Source organism: Eschrichtius robustus, chromosome 4 (genome assembly GCF_028021215.1).
Source record: "Eschrichtius robustus isolate mEscRob2 chromosome 4, mEscRob2.pri, whole genome shotgun sequence".
In the NCBI taxonomy this organism is placed as follows: Eukaryota; Metazoa; Chordata; class Mammalia; order Artiodactyla; family Eschrichtiidae; genus Eschrichtius; species Eschrichtius robustus.
Genome location: NC_090827.1, coordinates 133,727,042 through 133,742,328, shown reverse-complemented (window position 1 = coordinate 133,742,328; position 15,287 = coordinate 133,727,042). Strand labels below are relative to the sequence as shown.

At 35.8% G+C, this 15,287-nt stretch overlaps 2 protein-coding genes across 7 annotated transcripts in view; one reads left to right on the top strand and one right to left on the bottom strand.

Moving 5' to 3' along the window:
- Positions 1-5,907, top strand: part of NUDT6 (nudix hydrolase 6) — a 34,499-nt gene extending 28,592 nt beyond the window's left edge. For all 6 annotated transcript variants that reach the window (XM_068543396.1, XM_068543398.1, XM_068543399.1 and 3 more), the window contains 2 exons: positions 1,265-1,319; positions 5,483-5,907. In XM_068543396.1, coding sequence (XP_068399497.1) covers positions 1,265-1,319; positions 5,483-5,880 — 453 coding nt within the window. In that variant the 3' untranslated portion in view covers positions 5,881-5,907. The remainder of the gene's footprint in view (positions 1-1,264; positions 1,320-5,482) is intronic.
- A 387-nt stretch (positions 5,908-6,294) lies between these two features.
- Positions 6,295-15,287, bottom strand: part of LOC137764336 (fibroblast growth factor 2) — a 55,119-nt gene continuing 46,126 nt past the window's right edge. The window contains exon 3 of the mRNA XM_068543403.1: positions 6,295-6,533. Within this exon, the coding sequence (XP_068399504.1) occupies positions 6,348-6,533 (186 nt within the window). The 3' untranslated portion in view covers positions 6,295-6,347. The remainder of the gene's footprint in view (positions 6,534-15,287) is intronic.

The window sequence follows — 15,287 nt, the reverse complement described above, 5'->3', positions numbered from 1 at the left end:
ATAATCAGGTCTAGGTAAAGATTTTTAAAAGTTGATTTTGTTTTGGAGAATTATTTGTTTGCCCTATTATAACATTTCTTTTGTTAGAAACAATTGGTGGTGGTGAAGTTTAATATACTAGCAGACAAAAGACCGCATAGTTTTTGTAGAAACATAGCTTCTGGAACAATTTCAAAATGGAACCCCAAAGACAATGCATTAATGTTGAGATATTCTTAGAGATATATTTCTACATTAAAAAAGTAAAACATAATATGCTTTATAAATTAATCTCAAGTCTGAGCCAGACACAGAAGGGTGGAAAGCCTCAATTCTGTACCCACAAAATCAAGTCTGTGGAAACTCTGGGAACCATGCCACTGGGCTCCAACCTAGCATAGTTGGGAAATGACACATTCTTTAAGAAGCTCTTGTGCAGGAAATGAGTGGGTCACAAAGCACACCAGTAAAGGTCCATAAACTTGTTTTATGAATGAAGAGTATGAGGCGTACTGGCTCCAAGCTGCAGTCATGCAGCTTATCATGGTGATGGATTGATACAACAGAATCCGAACAGGAAAAAGTAATCGTGTCAGCCATAAGAATATTGTCCCATGTCACTTCAGAATTATTTAAAATCAATTTTCCATATGTATCCCCATTCCTAGATCAGATCTTCCCACCTGCTCCTCCCCACCAAAAAAAGGAATGATATACAAAAAGCCACAAACGTAAACTAATCAATTTTATTCACACTTCCCATGAAAAGCAGTTACATTTTTACATAAAATCATTAACACAGAGAATAAGGGAAATCTTAAGATTAACATATCTGATTAGACACACAATACAGAAAGTAAATGTGAAAATTAAAAGCATACTTTAGTGATTAAATTTATACTGTATTTTCTACTTATTTATAGCAGCATCAGTAAGATTCCTCTATTTTTTAATAAACTAGCAGCAAACTTTTTATAACTACACAAATTCAGTAGATGTTTCCCCCCCACTGTTTCACTCATACAGAATTTATCACATTCACCAAACAAAACCACTTCTAGTTCCTGAAGAAAAAGGTGGGAAAAGGTTTCACAAGTCACCAGTTTCCCCTAAAAAGAAGGGAGGCGTGAGGAAGGAAGCTGAAAAAAATTTGCATGTAATTACCAAAAAATAAATTCTCAACCACTTTGACCAATTATGAGTAAATTTTGTGGCATCTCTGTGTGTTTGTGTATGTTAGTGAATAAAAGGTATGTTAACTTTATTTTCTGATTTTATACTGCAGTTGAAAAATATGTGGAAGTTTCCAGGAGGCCTGTCAGAGCCTGGAGAAGATATTGGTGTGTATTTTACATATCTTTAATTGACTTGAAAATGTTGAGGAAATTCATATGTTTACTTTCTTGCTCTAGAGCTGAGAATAAGACTTTAACTTTTCTAATTGGTTTAGACTAAGTCAGAAAATTTCAGTGAAGTTACTTCAGGGATGATATAAAATTAGCAGCAAAACTTCTAATATTACAACTTATTTCATTGTTATAAATAATACCATTAGGAGCATAACACCTATTTTTCTGCTTAGGACTGCTTCTGGATTAACTTGCTTGAAAATGAGAAGCTTTGGATGTACATCAGTCGAGTTTAGCATTAAGGGTTATTTTGAATATAACTAAAATTGTTGGAATTAAACTATGATAAAACAAATTCTTGAGCATTATTCTATCACACAAGGATGAAGAGTAACTTTTAAATGAATTGTGAAATAAGAATTATTTATAAAGTCAATTATAGAACAGTGGTGACATAATTCTTCTGTTTATGAAAATTTTATCTACTGTTTATTTTGGATAGTCAGAAAGCCAAAACATAGTAAAATGTCTCATATGAGAAAGTCTGAAATGAGAGATAACTTCCTAAAACAATCTACTGAGCTCATTATGTCAGGATTTTTTACAGGAAGGAAAGAATAGAAACTGAGTTTTCCTACCTATTCCTTAAAACCATTGGGTCAAGTGCAGTCCCTAGCATAATAAATCAACTCATTTCATATCAGTACTATTTGTCTATGACTTTTTCCTCAATATGTATGTCCCCTAGTCTCTTTAGCCATCATTTATATGAAGGCAATGTCCTAAATTATTTTTAAGTATTTTAAATATATATATATATACTTGAAACGATTTTTGTTAATGTTCCACAAATTAAAAATGCCCTATACATAGTATAGAATCAACTCCTAATATCCTGTAAGTAAATTCACTACATTCAGATATATCCATAGCAAATTTTGTTTTTTAGGTACTTACTGACCTTTTGCTTAGAGTTTGCTAGGCCTTCTGTTGAAATAAAAAGGATTTTGTAGTGGTGCAAGTGTTGAAAGAGAAGGACATTTATTCTAGAACTCCTGATTATCTCACAGTATCCTTATGTGATATGAGATCATGTGAACTAGTTAAGTTTATGTTTTACATCCTTATCCAGTCGATACTGGGCAAACAGCCATCTACAGGAGAAGGTTTGTGTAGCTTCCTCTTCTGAGTCTTGCCTTCTCAAATGAATTGACTTTTCTCATTTGAGTTTTTATGGATAGTCTGAGTTTCAGATATATTTAAATGTAAATGAAGAAACACATTTCCAAGCCAAATGTGTATAATTGTAGGTTTGAGTGTACTCCAGAACACTTCAAATCCATATTATTAGGAATTCACTACTTTTTTTGTGTGTTTGTGGTTGTCACAACAACCCACCTATTCAGAGATCGTATATACACCTCACCATGTGGAATTAAGAAAAAAGCAGCAATTGGCATTCACCACACTATCTAGGAGTAGTATAAATTGAAGCTTTGCCTCAGAACTGATAAAACCCTGAAAGCAGCTAGAAATGATAACTGACAGTAGAGATCTGGAAGACTATGTATAGAGGGCATTTCTATTTTGTAACAGTACTATAATAGATTATTCTTAATGATGAAGCCAAATCATCCAGGAATTATTTAAATTATTTTCTTTAAGCTCTGTTTTTAGGAAAGTATGTAATATACTTTAGGTATACTGCCATCACAAATGTGCAAACATTCATATTGGCTCTTAAGCAGTAAACAGTAGTTAACTGAGAAGCACATTTGTTTGGAATCCTTCATTCTTTGATACTACTAGGTAAATGAAGCACTATTGTCCGTAGTGCTTAAAAAAAAAAAAAAAAATTAAGGGGCCATATACAAAATAGAATGCAATCCTTAGGTTTTCATATAATACCCTAAGAGTACAATACATGTACAAGGTTAAAAATGGAGAAGCTGCCTTCCTGAAAAAAAATCTCATTTACCACTGACAGGAAGAGCATCCCTGCATAGCCAAAGGTCTTTAAAGCAGGGGGGTCTGATCAGAGCTCATCAGTGTACCAGAGTCAGAGGGAAACACCAGGAAAACCCATATTCTACACAGTTTTTCCTTTTATTTTATTTCAATCTAATCCTATTAAATATTAGAAAATAGAAATAACAAATATAAGTTCCATTTCATTACTGTCCTTTAAACAAAACACTATGACGTTTTTAAACATATCTTTCAACCAGCAAAAATAAAAACAAAACCCTCTTGGTTTTTCCTATGTTCTTCAAACCTATAAAACAGTTATTTCAATTTAGCTTACAGTACATTAAAATAATAAAGGTACACGAGAATAAAGCACTTTATCTAGATTAAAAAAATCTTTAAATTCATGGTAAAATCTTTGGAGAAGAGATTTCAATCTTAAGACGGAAGGGGTTCTTCTAGATACAAAAGCGCTTATTTTGCCCATTCAGTTTTTAGTCTAGTCAATATCATGGATTCAAATTAAACAGATCAAACTACCCAGGCAGCAGCAATTTTGAATCAACTGCTGTGGTGACTGCTGAGCAGGGCAGATTTCGCTCACCAGCCCCGTTCTGTGCTTCCATAACACACCAACAGGCCAGACTCATGAACTAAATGCCAAACTCTTGATTAGCGTTGCTAAAAGCTAAACAAGATCCCCATGGTCATTTTTCAAAGTGTTTAAAGAATAAAAATAAACATTTAAACAATTTTTAAGTCAGATCAGCAAATGACGTGTAAAATTTAAGACTACTGCCACAATCTTTAACAAATGTAATAACAAACATGTATACTACTAAAAATTATCTTTCTTATTAAGGCAAGTTTTCCTTTTCTTAACATATAAATTCTTCTTTTATGTTTTCAGTTTAAAAATATAATTTCTAACCATGTTTAACCTATGGCAAATCTAAATTATAAGGGAAGTCCACATATAATTCAAATATGGCAGACAAATGTCTTATATATTAAACAACACTTTACTCTTCCTGTGCATATTTCCAGAGCTGTTTATCAGAAAAAACATTGAGACATTTTTTTTTCTTTCAAGGACTTGCTCTTCCTTGCCTATTCCTCACTAGTAGGACTACTAAGGAGACAAATATAATTGACAATTTGACAAACAAGAAAGTGGAGGCATTAAAGGGTAGTTGAACAAAAATTTGTACCTGTGGCAATTGTGAAGCTTCCCAGCAAATAGGCAAGGAAGGCAGCTTTTTTAGGGGCTTCTCATAAACACTTTGGGAGACAATGACAGAGCATCACAAAATTAGAGAAATCCCATGTAGGAGGTTCGTCTGGATATTTAGAAAAAGCAGCCACAAAAATAAGTTAATGGCAATAAAAATCCTGTCCCAGAAATTTGCATATTATTGAAAAATCAACCTTATAAAATGTGAAGACCCTAGTTGTATTATAAAATTCTGTAAATTGCAAGTTTTTTGAAAACTTCTGATGAAATGACTGCAGCATTTTGCTGTTGGAGGAATGAATCCAAGTTCTTTGAAATTGCAAGAAACAAAGAAAATGCCAAAAATTAACCATGGTGGGATTGCACTCACAGGATAACTACAAGAGCATAACAAAATGGTTATAAAGGAGTCTGCTCTATGACTTCAGAGGCTTGACGGTCCCAGGAGACACCAGGGGAGAGCTGAATCATTTCATAGTTCAGTACATTCTGTAGCTCTCCAGACTTGTATAAAGAAGAATGGATCACTTTTTCTCAATTCTGATGTTTATAAATTTAGGCAGTTTTGATGGGTAATCAGGAACAGGATAATAATGAAAAAATACATAGGAATATTAACTGCAGCTTTGCAACCTATGTTTTCACCTTTGGGGAAATAAAGCAGGAAGAATTTTTAAAAATGTGACTCCCAAAATATCTATATAAGTGGGTAAGCCTGCAAGTAGCAGCCAAAGAAATATTCAATATTTCAAAAGCTTCTTAGATATACATTGGTAAGAAAATACTTCGGTACTTCAGGATGTCCAGAAGGCAAAGAGTTTACATTGAAAACTTTATTTTCTTAGGGTAAAGTTTTGCTTCCGAGCGTTTAGAAAATGCTTCTTGAAAATCTTTGATGATTAAATTCCTAAAAATGTGATCCTTATTGATTTGTACATTTTCTTCTATGTAGGAGATACAGCAGTTCGAGAAGTTTTTGAAGAGACTGGTATAAAGTCAGAATTCAGGTCCCTCCTGAGTATTCGGCAACAGCACACCCATCCTGGAGCTTTTGGGAAGTCAGATATGTATATTATCTGCCGCTTAAAGCCATATTCATTCACCATAAATTTTTGCCAGCGTGAATGCTTAAGGTGTGAGTGGATGGATCTCAGTGACCTAGTCAAGACTGAAAATACAACTCCGATCACCAGCAGAGTCGCTAGGCTGCTGCTGTATGGATACAGAGAAGGGTTTGACAAGATTGATCTGACCGTGGAAGAACTTCCAGCAGTTTACACAGGCTTGTTCTATAAAATCTATCACAAGGAACTGCCAGACAGTTATAAAACTATGACAGGAATGGATTAAATTTATATTTACATGGTTTTAAAATGTTTAAGTAAATTGTACCTGTAGATTAATGTGTGCCATATTATAAGAAGTAGTGGACATTTGGGTTAACTAAATATCTGACTTAAATTTTCTAATGTCTATGATTTCCATGAAGACAACTTGTTTGTACATATGCACATTTTAAAAGCCTCTTTTCAGATGAAGCAAATGTATGAAAAAGATTGTAGCTCTAAGTAAGCTTCACTGGATAAAGGCAAATGCTATATAAAAACTGGAAGTCTATGCATTTTCCAGGAATTTTTGTTGTTGTTGTTGTTTTACTAAGGCAATGGTTAAATATTTTACTGTTAGATAAAAGGTTATCTGACCAGTTACCTAAACTGAGCAGATAGCTGTGTACATTTTTCTTTTTCTTTCATCAACAAATTTCTAAAATATACCTCTTCTTTCATGTGAAATGAGATCAGATGCTGCCATTAAGATCAGCTCTTAGCAGACATTGGAAGAAAAAGTATAGCTTTCTGCCCAGGTCCTGTTTTGGGTCCAAGTTTATACTGCCCAGTTCGTTTCAGTGCCACATACCAACTGGAGTATTTCCTTGACCGGTAAGTATTGTAGTTATTAGATTCCAATCGTTCAAAAAAGAAACACTCGTCTGTAACACATTTCTGAAAAACAAAGGAAAAATTAGTAGTTGTTGTCATACTTTTCATGTTAAATATTTAATGACAGTACACAGTGCTTTGGGTTCAGCAGGACAATCAAACTAGTGAGACTCAACAGGCCAAAATCTGACACAATCTATGTCTGCAGAAAGATGCAGGACAGGAACACAGCATATCAGCAGGACAATTTCAAGCACATTTCTTCGGAGGAGCAGTCCAAGCACCATTCTCCAGCCCCACAATGGACAGGTCAGGTGCTAGGCAGCAAGAGCACACAGGTGGTGTAGGAACCACACAGGCTCAGGCTTGACACATCCCATGAACATAGATTTCAGTGGTCTCCAAAAGAGACATACATCCAATAACAAGAAAGACCTAAAAGTGATTAATAGCTCCTGTAGTCGGCTTCTAGAGATAAGAATTTTACTGGATATTTACTTGGCTTTAATGTTTTGACTACTGTTAACTGAACTTTTAAAAATTGAAATGCAAACTTACCTAGTTTGCTCATTTTTTTTTTTTTTTTGTAACTTACTAAGAAAGCAACTTAAGTGCAAATAAATCACAGGTAGCCTTACAAAGAAGCATACATTGCACAAGGACCCAGCTGTACGATACCCAGGACTGTCTCATGATTTTCAAAGAGATTCAAACGTAATAACAGTGGAACACTTAACAGTAGAGTAACACAGATACTCTGTAGCCAATACTTGCTACCTTTGGTGAAATTATTGTGCTTCCTTTGTTAACTGAAGTTAACCTGTTTGTTTTACTTTATCTTGTCATTTTTCAGTGCCACCAATAAAAATCTTCCTCTTTCTCTATTCCAGGTTTAAGGTCAGGAGTCGAAAAGTAAGGAGTGAAAGGAAAAGTCATGTAATCATAAAGATAGCATGAAAGGTCAGCATTGAGCTTCATGGGCTAATTTCCCAGAAACAGACCTAAACCACATCAGTCAGTTATCCTTAGGACGTTGATATGCTCATTTTTTGGTGTTCAGTCAGCCTACAGGGTGCCCCACCTTGCTAGTTAGCACTCCCTATAATGCTTGGCCAACTGGGATACATACCATGCCAGTAATATTTGCCTTCTCAGCCAGTTGCTAGTATTTTAGAGAAAAGAAATAGTACCAGGGATTAAGTGGATAATATTGATACATTATGGAAACCACAATTTTCTTTTTTTTTAAACAGAGGTTACTTGTACCTTTTTACACAGAGGGGAGAGAAGGAAATTGTGCATCTGTGCTGAACATTCAGACATGTAAGTTTACTAAACAGCTGATGTGCACTTGAAAACAAACTGCATTTTTTTTAAAGAAATTCACGTTCTTTTATTTATTTATTTATTTATTTATTTATTTATGACTGTGTTGAGTCTTCGTTTCTGTGCGAGGGCTTTCTCTAGTTGCGGCAAGTGGGGACCACTCTTCATCGCGGTGCGCGGGCCTCTCACCATCGCGGCCTCTCTTGTTGCGGAGCACAGGCTCCAGACGCGCAGGCTCAGTAATTGTGGCTCACGGGCCCAGTTGCTCCGTGGCATGTGGGATCTTCCCAGACCAGGGCTCGAACCCGTGTCCCCTGCATTGGCAGGCAGATTCTCAACCACCACTGAGCCACCAGGGAAGCCCAAACTGCATTTTTTTTAATGGGTAGTAGAGCCAAAATTCAGTCTCAGTAAAAGCATGCATCTAACATCCCATTTTAAGCAATTTTCAGTTCTCTCCATCCTAAGTTTACAAATCATCTTCATTGGTTGTGATGTCAATAATCCTGTTAAAAACTGATGCAGTGTAATTTCTTTAACCTTTATAAACATATTCATAGAGCTTTTTTCCTATACTCAATGTTTAACTGCTCACCATTTCAAACTTAAGAGAAAAGGAGATCTTCAGAGGAATGACATCACAGAGGAAGTGGGTAAGTAGCTTCTAAAGGCTTATAACAAATTGTACCTTGCCTTCAAGCCTTATTTTATATAGGCCCAGGAGCTGGGAAATCCCTTAATTCATGGTTATTGACTGCTCTCATGCATATCATTTTATATAAATACCACAGCAATCCTGTGACATATGTATCATATATACTCATTAACAAATGAGGAATCTAAAACTCAAGGCTCATAGATTAGGAGACTAGGATTGACATATATACACTACTGTGTATAAAACAGATAACTAATGAGAACCGACTGTATAGCACAGGGAACTCTACTCAGTGCTCTGTGGTGACCTAAATGGGAAGGAAATCCAGAAAAGAGGGGATATATGTATACGTATAGCTGATTCACTTTGCTGTACAGCAAAAACTAACACAACATTGTAAAGCAACTATACTCCAAAAAGAATAATAAATAAAGAAATAAAATCGGGAGAATAAATAAAACTCAAGGCTCTTAGTAACTTATTTCAGATTGTGGACACCCTTTGCCCATGTATCCATCTGACACCTTTTCATCAAATTACATTTTCCTTTTTTTTTTAATTTAAGAATAATTTTGGGATACAGAAAGCACACAGTTCAAATAATGCATTTATTCATTTAACGTAATTATTTTCTTCTAGGCACTGGGATACATCAGTGAACAAAACTGAACAAAGATCCCTGCCTTTGTGCTGGTCAAATTCTCACTGGGGGAGACACAAAATAAGCAGTAAGCATAATTGAATAAATTGTACGCTAAAATACGATACATCCTATGGGAAAAAGTAAAACTGAGAGGATAAGAGGGATGGGGAGTGGTGTGGGTACAGATGAGGCTGCAGTATTAACTAGCACGGCCGCAGCAGGCTCCACTGAGAAAGTGATATTTGAGCAAAAACCTCAAGGAGCTGGAGTTAACCCTCCAGATACCAGAGAACAGCATCCCAAGCAGACAGAGGGAAAAGCCAGTGTAAAATCCCTACAACAGGATCATGCCTAAAGTGTGTGAAGGGCAGCAAGAAGGCCAGTGTAAATGAAGCAGAGGGTTTGAAGGGGAAAGGAAATGAAGTCAGAGACGTAATGAGATAGGAGATTTATAGGCTATTGTAAGTATTTTGGCTTCTATCCTGAGAAATTGAAAAGCCATTGTAGACTTTTGAGCATGATCTGACATTTTTCCAGGATTACTCTGGCTGTCAAGATTACTCTGGGCCAAAGGCAGATGCAGATACACCCATTAGAGGCTTGCTCAGTAACCTAGACAGAGAGGGAGACTCAGACCACGGTGGTGGTAGCAGCAGAGATGGTAAGAAGCTGTCTGCTTCTGGATGTATTCTGAAAGTAGAGTCAACACAGTTTCCTGACAGATCAGATGTGCAGTGTAAGATATAGAGGAATCAAGGGTGGCACTGAAGTTTATGTTCTAGATGATGGACTTGCTGAGATGGGGAAAGCTATGAGTGGGAACAGGTTTTATAGAGAAAGATTAGGAATTCAGTTTTGGACATGTTGAGTTTGAGATAAATATTAGATGTCCTGAAGGAGATAAAGAGTGTTTACTGAGCGCATACTCTGCAAGAGACAAATCACGTAACCTTCTTTCCCTGTTACTAATGCTAATAACCACAGAACTGGAACTTGAAAAGTACTAATTTATTTGGAATGCTGAGAAGTGTTTTAAGTTACGATAATTCCAATAAGCCATATTCTCAATTCTAAAAGGTATGGAATCTAAAAAATGAATGTAGATGTATATGTATGAGAGTAATATAAATCTGTCATGCATCAGTGGTAGGCCACACCTCAAGACTTGCCTGAACATTATCCACATGAACTAGCTTAGCTTATGGTCCTACATAAGGGGCGCAGTAACCATTTGTTGATACTGATAACAGTGATGCTAATGATTTTAAAGATGGTGCTGGAAATTTGACCCCTTGTAGGGGCATCTGAATAGGAAAGAATCAAATAGAGTTTGAAAAAGCATAATCAACATTTTAAATAGTTTGATTTGTATTTTGTCTATATATTTAATTTACTTTGAAATTTGAAAAAGAAAGTAAACTGATGTGAGATATTTACACATAATGAAAAACTGACCCTAGGAAATGATAGGAACCAGGTTTCTCACTATTGGAGTGGGTAGTTACAGACAAGCCAGCAGGGAAGGCTAAAATGGTTCATGTGATACTGTTGGATTAGGGTTGGATAACATCAGTATGTACTCATTTTTAGTTGAATACAGATGGTTAAATATAGAAATATTTATAGTTATGTGTATATATATATATATATATATATATATATCCAGGTTGGTATATGCCTATATTCCTTGCTCGGTCAGATAAGAGGGCCTGGAAGCAGACACACCTCGGTAGCAACAAGCACGCCCAGATCTTGGTTTCTGATACCATTTTCCAGTAGAAGGAACCAAGCCACCTTAGAGAAATGGCTCATTCTGGGCTGGAGTAGGGAATATACAAGATGAGACTGGAGCACTCCTAGAGGACATAAAATAAGGAAGTGCTCAGAAAACCCCACATTGACTGGGGTATGTCAAAGAATACAGGAGCCAAATGAAAAAGCTCCCAATAGCCAAAGCTGAAACAATTTGAACAACAAAATAATACAGTTTTGGATTACAACCCAAAGTACAAAATAAATATCCATGCATATATACTGATATACATGATTAACTAAATAAAAGAAGTTGTTTCTCATACAAAAGAATTCCAAATAGTTTATGCAGATACTTCCTCCTCCAGGAGACGGAGCATATACCTCCCCCGCCCCGACTCCCATCTCTTCAATGTAGACTGTGTATAGTGACTTTCTTCCAAATACAGTATGGAGAGGGGAAAACAGCAGTAACTTTACAGTGGAGACAAACACTACCTCAGCCAGCTGACCAAGGTTAATATTATTAGTGATAAGCATGTTCCCTGAAACGATACAATGAAAATAGTACTTTACCTCTGTGATCTACCTCCCAAACACTCATAACCCGTGTCTAATCATGAGGAAAACATCAGGCAAACTCAAACTGAAAGACCTTCTAACAAATACTTGACCAGTACTCCTCAAACTGTCAAAGTAATCAAAAAAAGGAAAGTCTAAGGAAATGTCATGATCTAAGGGAGACTATAGAAACATGATGACTAAATGTTGTATCCTGAGTGGGATCCTGGAACAGAAAAAGGACGTGAGGTAAAAATTAAGGAAATGTGAATAAAGTGTGAACTTCAGCTAATGATGATGTATCAATATTGGTTCATTAGTCGTGACAGGTGTACCATACTAATGTAACATGTTAATAGGAGAAGCTGGGTGTGGAGTATACAGAAACTCTCTGTACTGCATCTTCACAACTTTTCTGTAAACCTAATACTATTCTAAAATCAAAATTTATTTTTTAAAAAACCTGACCTTAGGGCTACAAGTATGACCACAAAAAAAGAATCTCAAGTAACTGAATTTAGTAACTCTAGTTACACTGTGAGGGATAAAAGCATCTCATTCATTTCTGTGCTCTACAATATCCAAATACAGATCATTTATTTATATATACATATCCACTTTATTTCACCATACTATAAATGCCAGGTGGGTGGAGATTTTCTTCTGTTGTTTTTCTTCTATTGCTATATCAGTGCCTGGCACATCGTGATCAATAAATATTTACTAAATTAATGAATAAATGAAACTTTTATATAGGTTACAGTAAAAATACCATTCAGTGGCACTGCAAAATCTAAATAAGAACAAAGGAACTAAGACCAAGGAAAATCCAGCCTAAGTACTGAAATATAGAATATAGTCTAATTTTATGGACTAATTTAGTCCCTGAGGAAACTAAGCCAGGTGACCCATTGCAAGAGTTTGACTATCCTAACAACATCTGTGAGGATCTTTACGAGCCAGGAAACCGGGGTTCCAGTCTTGCCTTGATCCCTAACTATCCTGTATCTTTGAGCAAGTCACTTAACCGCTCTGAACCTTACTTTTCTCATCTGTAAAATAAGACTGGGTTAGATGATCTTTAAGATCCCTCCCAATCTTTAACAATTTTTAAGCCTTTGAAACAACCTTAAAGCCCTGGCATACTATAAGAAAATAAGAACTAGAGTAAATTCTCCGCCCTCCGCCATCCCCTGTCCTTATGTATTGGCCTCAGAATTCTCGTGCACTGCTAAATGTTAGATTGACCCTTATGCTCACTCCCCCATGCTCTGTTTTTTGGATTGTTTGTTCTTTTACAGTACTTTGATTTTGCAGTTTTGGCTTATGAGAGAGTTTGCTCAACATGAGTCCAAGAATACTTTTGCTTACACTGCTTCTGAGAATTAAAAACAGACATGATGTGTAAGTATCAGTGTTGACTATTTCAAAACAAACTAAGAAAGACACAAATTGTAAAAAGTTAAAGGTAAATTTAATCTTAATATTGTAATATATATATGTAGCTTATGTAAAATTTTATAAGATTGGATTCTAAAAGAAGCAGTAATTCTTATAAAGCAGTAACCTTTGCATTTAATCTAGTATTTTATCTCTTAAAAATGATAGTCATTCTTCTTTACTGCATTCTTCTGACAAATATAATCAGTATATAGCGCCATTCTGTATAAGTGAACCCTCAAAAATCTCTTTTCTCTACTTTAAGTTTCATTTCATTGTAAGGCCCCTCAAGTAAGAAAGTTACTCGATAAGTAAAAAAAATTTTACTTTTACAGTAATTAAATGTATATTCTCAGATACGATACATAATTTTTGCATATTTGACTCTTACAGATCACACACATTCTAATACTTACTGAATTATTTTGTTTAGGTTATCACAATCTGTCGCATAATATAGAAAACAATGTGCAACTTTCTAGCAGCTAAAGACCAGGCAGATTTTTTCATACCACTGCTAACACTGAGGTTGTTTGGTGATTTAAACTTAAGACTACAGTTAACCTCATTATATGCAATTTTTGAACATAGAAGAAATCATAGATCCTAATATTTGTCCTGGGCTTCTGTTGTTCATAGCAACAAAATTTATTTTGCTATGGAATGGAATACGGAGTCTGTTGTATATTAAGGAACTACTCAACTTCAGCCTCCAAATTTAGGCTTTGGCAGGTAAACATAGTTACTCTTTGAACATTTATATTTTCTAGCTTCAAAGAAGGGGAAAGACCCTTAAGAAGTGTTTCAAACAGTGAGAAATCCTTAGCCTGAATACATTCATGCCATTAATATGTGAAGATGTTGGAGAAAAAAAATGGTACACAACTTAGTCTTTTTTAATACTCTCAACTGGTAGTAATCAACCTAACCTGACTCTTAGAAACCAAAATATGTTATTATCCAGCATGCTCTTCTTTCTGAGAAGAAACTATAATGTTTTACAAATCAGTGTAGGAATCGCACACAGGATAAAATGCAGAAGAACCCAGGGATGTGCCATAACATAGCAGTCTGAAATGGGGCCCTGTAGAAGAAGAGTGGGGAAGAATTATGCCTTTGGCAAGTGCAAGTTCATAAACCCCAGTGTCTCTAGGTAATAAGGAACATCTGCATCCCCAAATGATGGCTACTGGTCACAACACTGGACTTATCCCAAAGTTGTTTTGTTTTGTTTTTCTTTTTTACACGCCAGTTGTCTCTTCCCATTGTCACCTGAGTGAGGTCCCTGCTGACATCCCCGGCTACAGTGTCTTTCATCATCAGTGATTCATCTCAACCCATTAAACAGTGGAACAGATGCTATTAATAGCCAAGGGTCCAGACTTTTAATTTCTTGCCTGAAAGTTGCTATTGTTGACAGCTCAATGCCTATGGATCTGGCTCAGAGGAAAATATGCCACTTCCTGAACCACCACCAACACCACCTCCTTTGTTTGGGGGTAGGGACACTTACTTTTTCATCTGAAAATTGACACAGCCCACCCAGACTAATCTGAAAGAGGATTGCTGCTGAAGAGACAAGGCAGCAAGCCACACAAATTGAATGGTAAGACTAGAGATTGACTCGTGACCTTGGCATGGAATAGATCCAGTGACGGGAGCTGGAACAACTGGATCTTGGCTGGGGCCTTTCCTCAAATAAAACTGATAAATCCTGAATATTCCATTTATGTGTAACAGCTGTGGCTTTGTCCCTACAGAGTTTGTGATAAATTTCTGAGTCAATAAATTGCTAAATTAACTCTTACTGTACCAGCTTGAAGGAAATCTGTTGTATCTGGAAGAATTAACACACATTCAAGGGGACAGAAATATATTTAAGACTAAATAGAATGCTGTGACCTTAATCTTGTGAAAGGTCCTGTTTAGCTAAGGAAGAAATTAGAAAACACTGTTTAGAGCACTTTATGCTTCTGATGGTACAGAATCAACAGTTTGGGAAGCTTAATGCCTATGTGCCAAGAGAAGAGGTCAGAATTCTCTGAATTCTAACTTTTGGAGAATTCTCTAAGAATGAGAAGACAGCTCAGGTTTTAGGTCTAGTGTCTTAAATTGTCTCCTCTTTTACAGACCCCAGTAGTTTCAAAGACTCACTGTAGAGTAACTTCTCAACCTAAATGTCCATTGACATTTATTTACAAAACAGAAACAGACTCACAGACATAGAAAACAAACTTATGGTTACCAAAGGGGGAAGAGCGGGGAGGGATAAATTAGGAGTTTGGGATTAGCAGATACAAACTACTATGTATAAAATAGATAAACAACAAAGTCCTAGTGTATATATCACAAGGAACTATATTCAATATCTTGTATAACTTATAATGGAAAAGAATATGAAAAAAATATATATATATTGAATCACTTTGCTCTATAC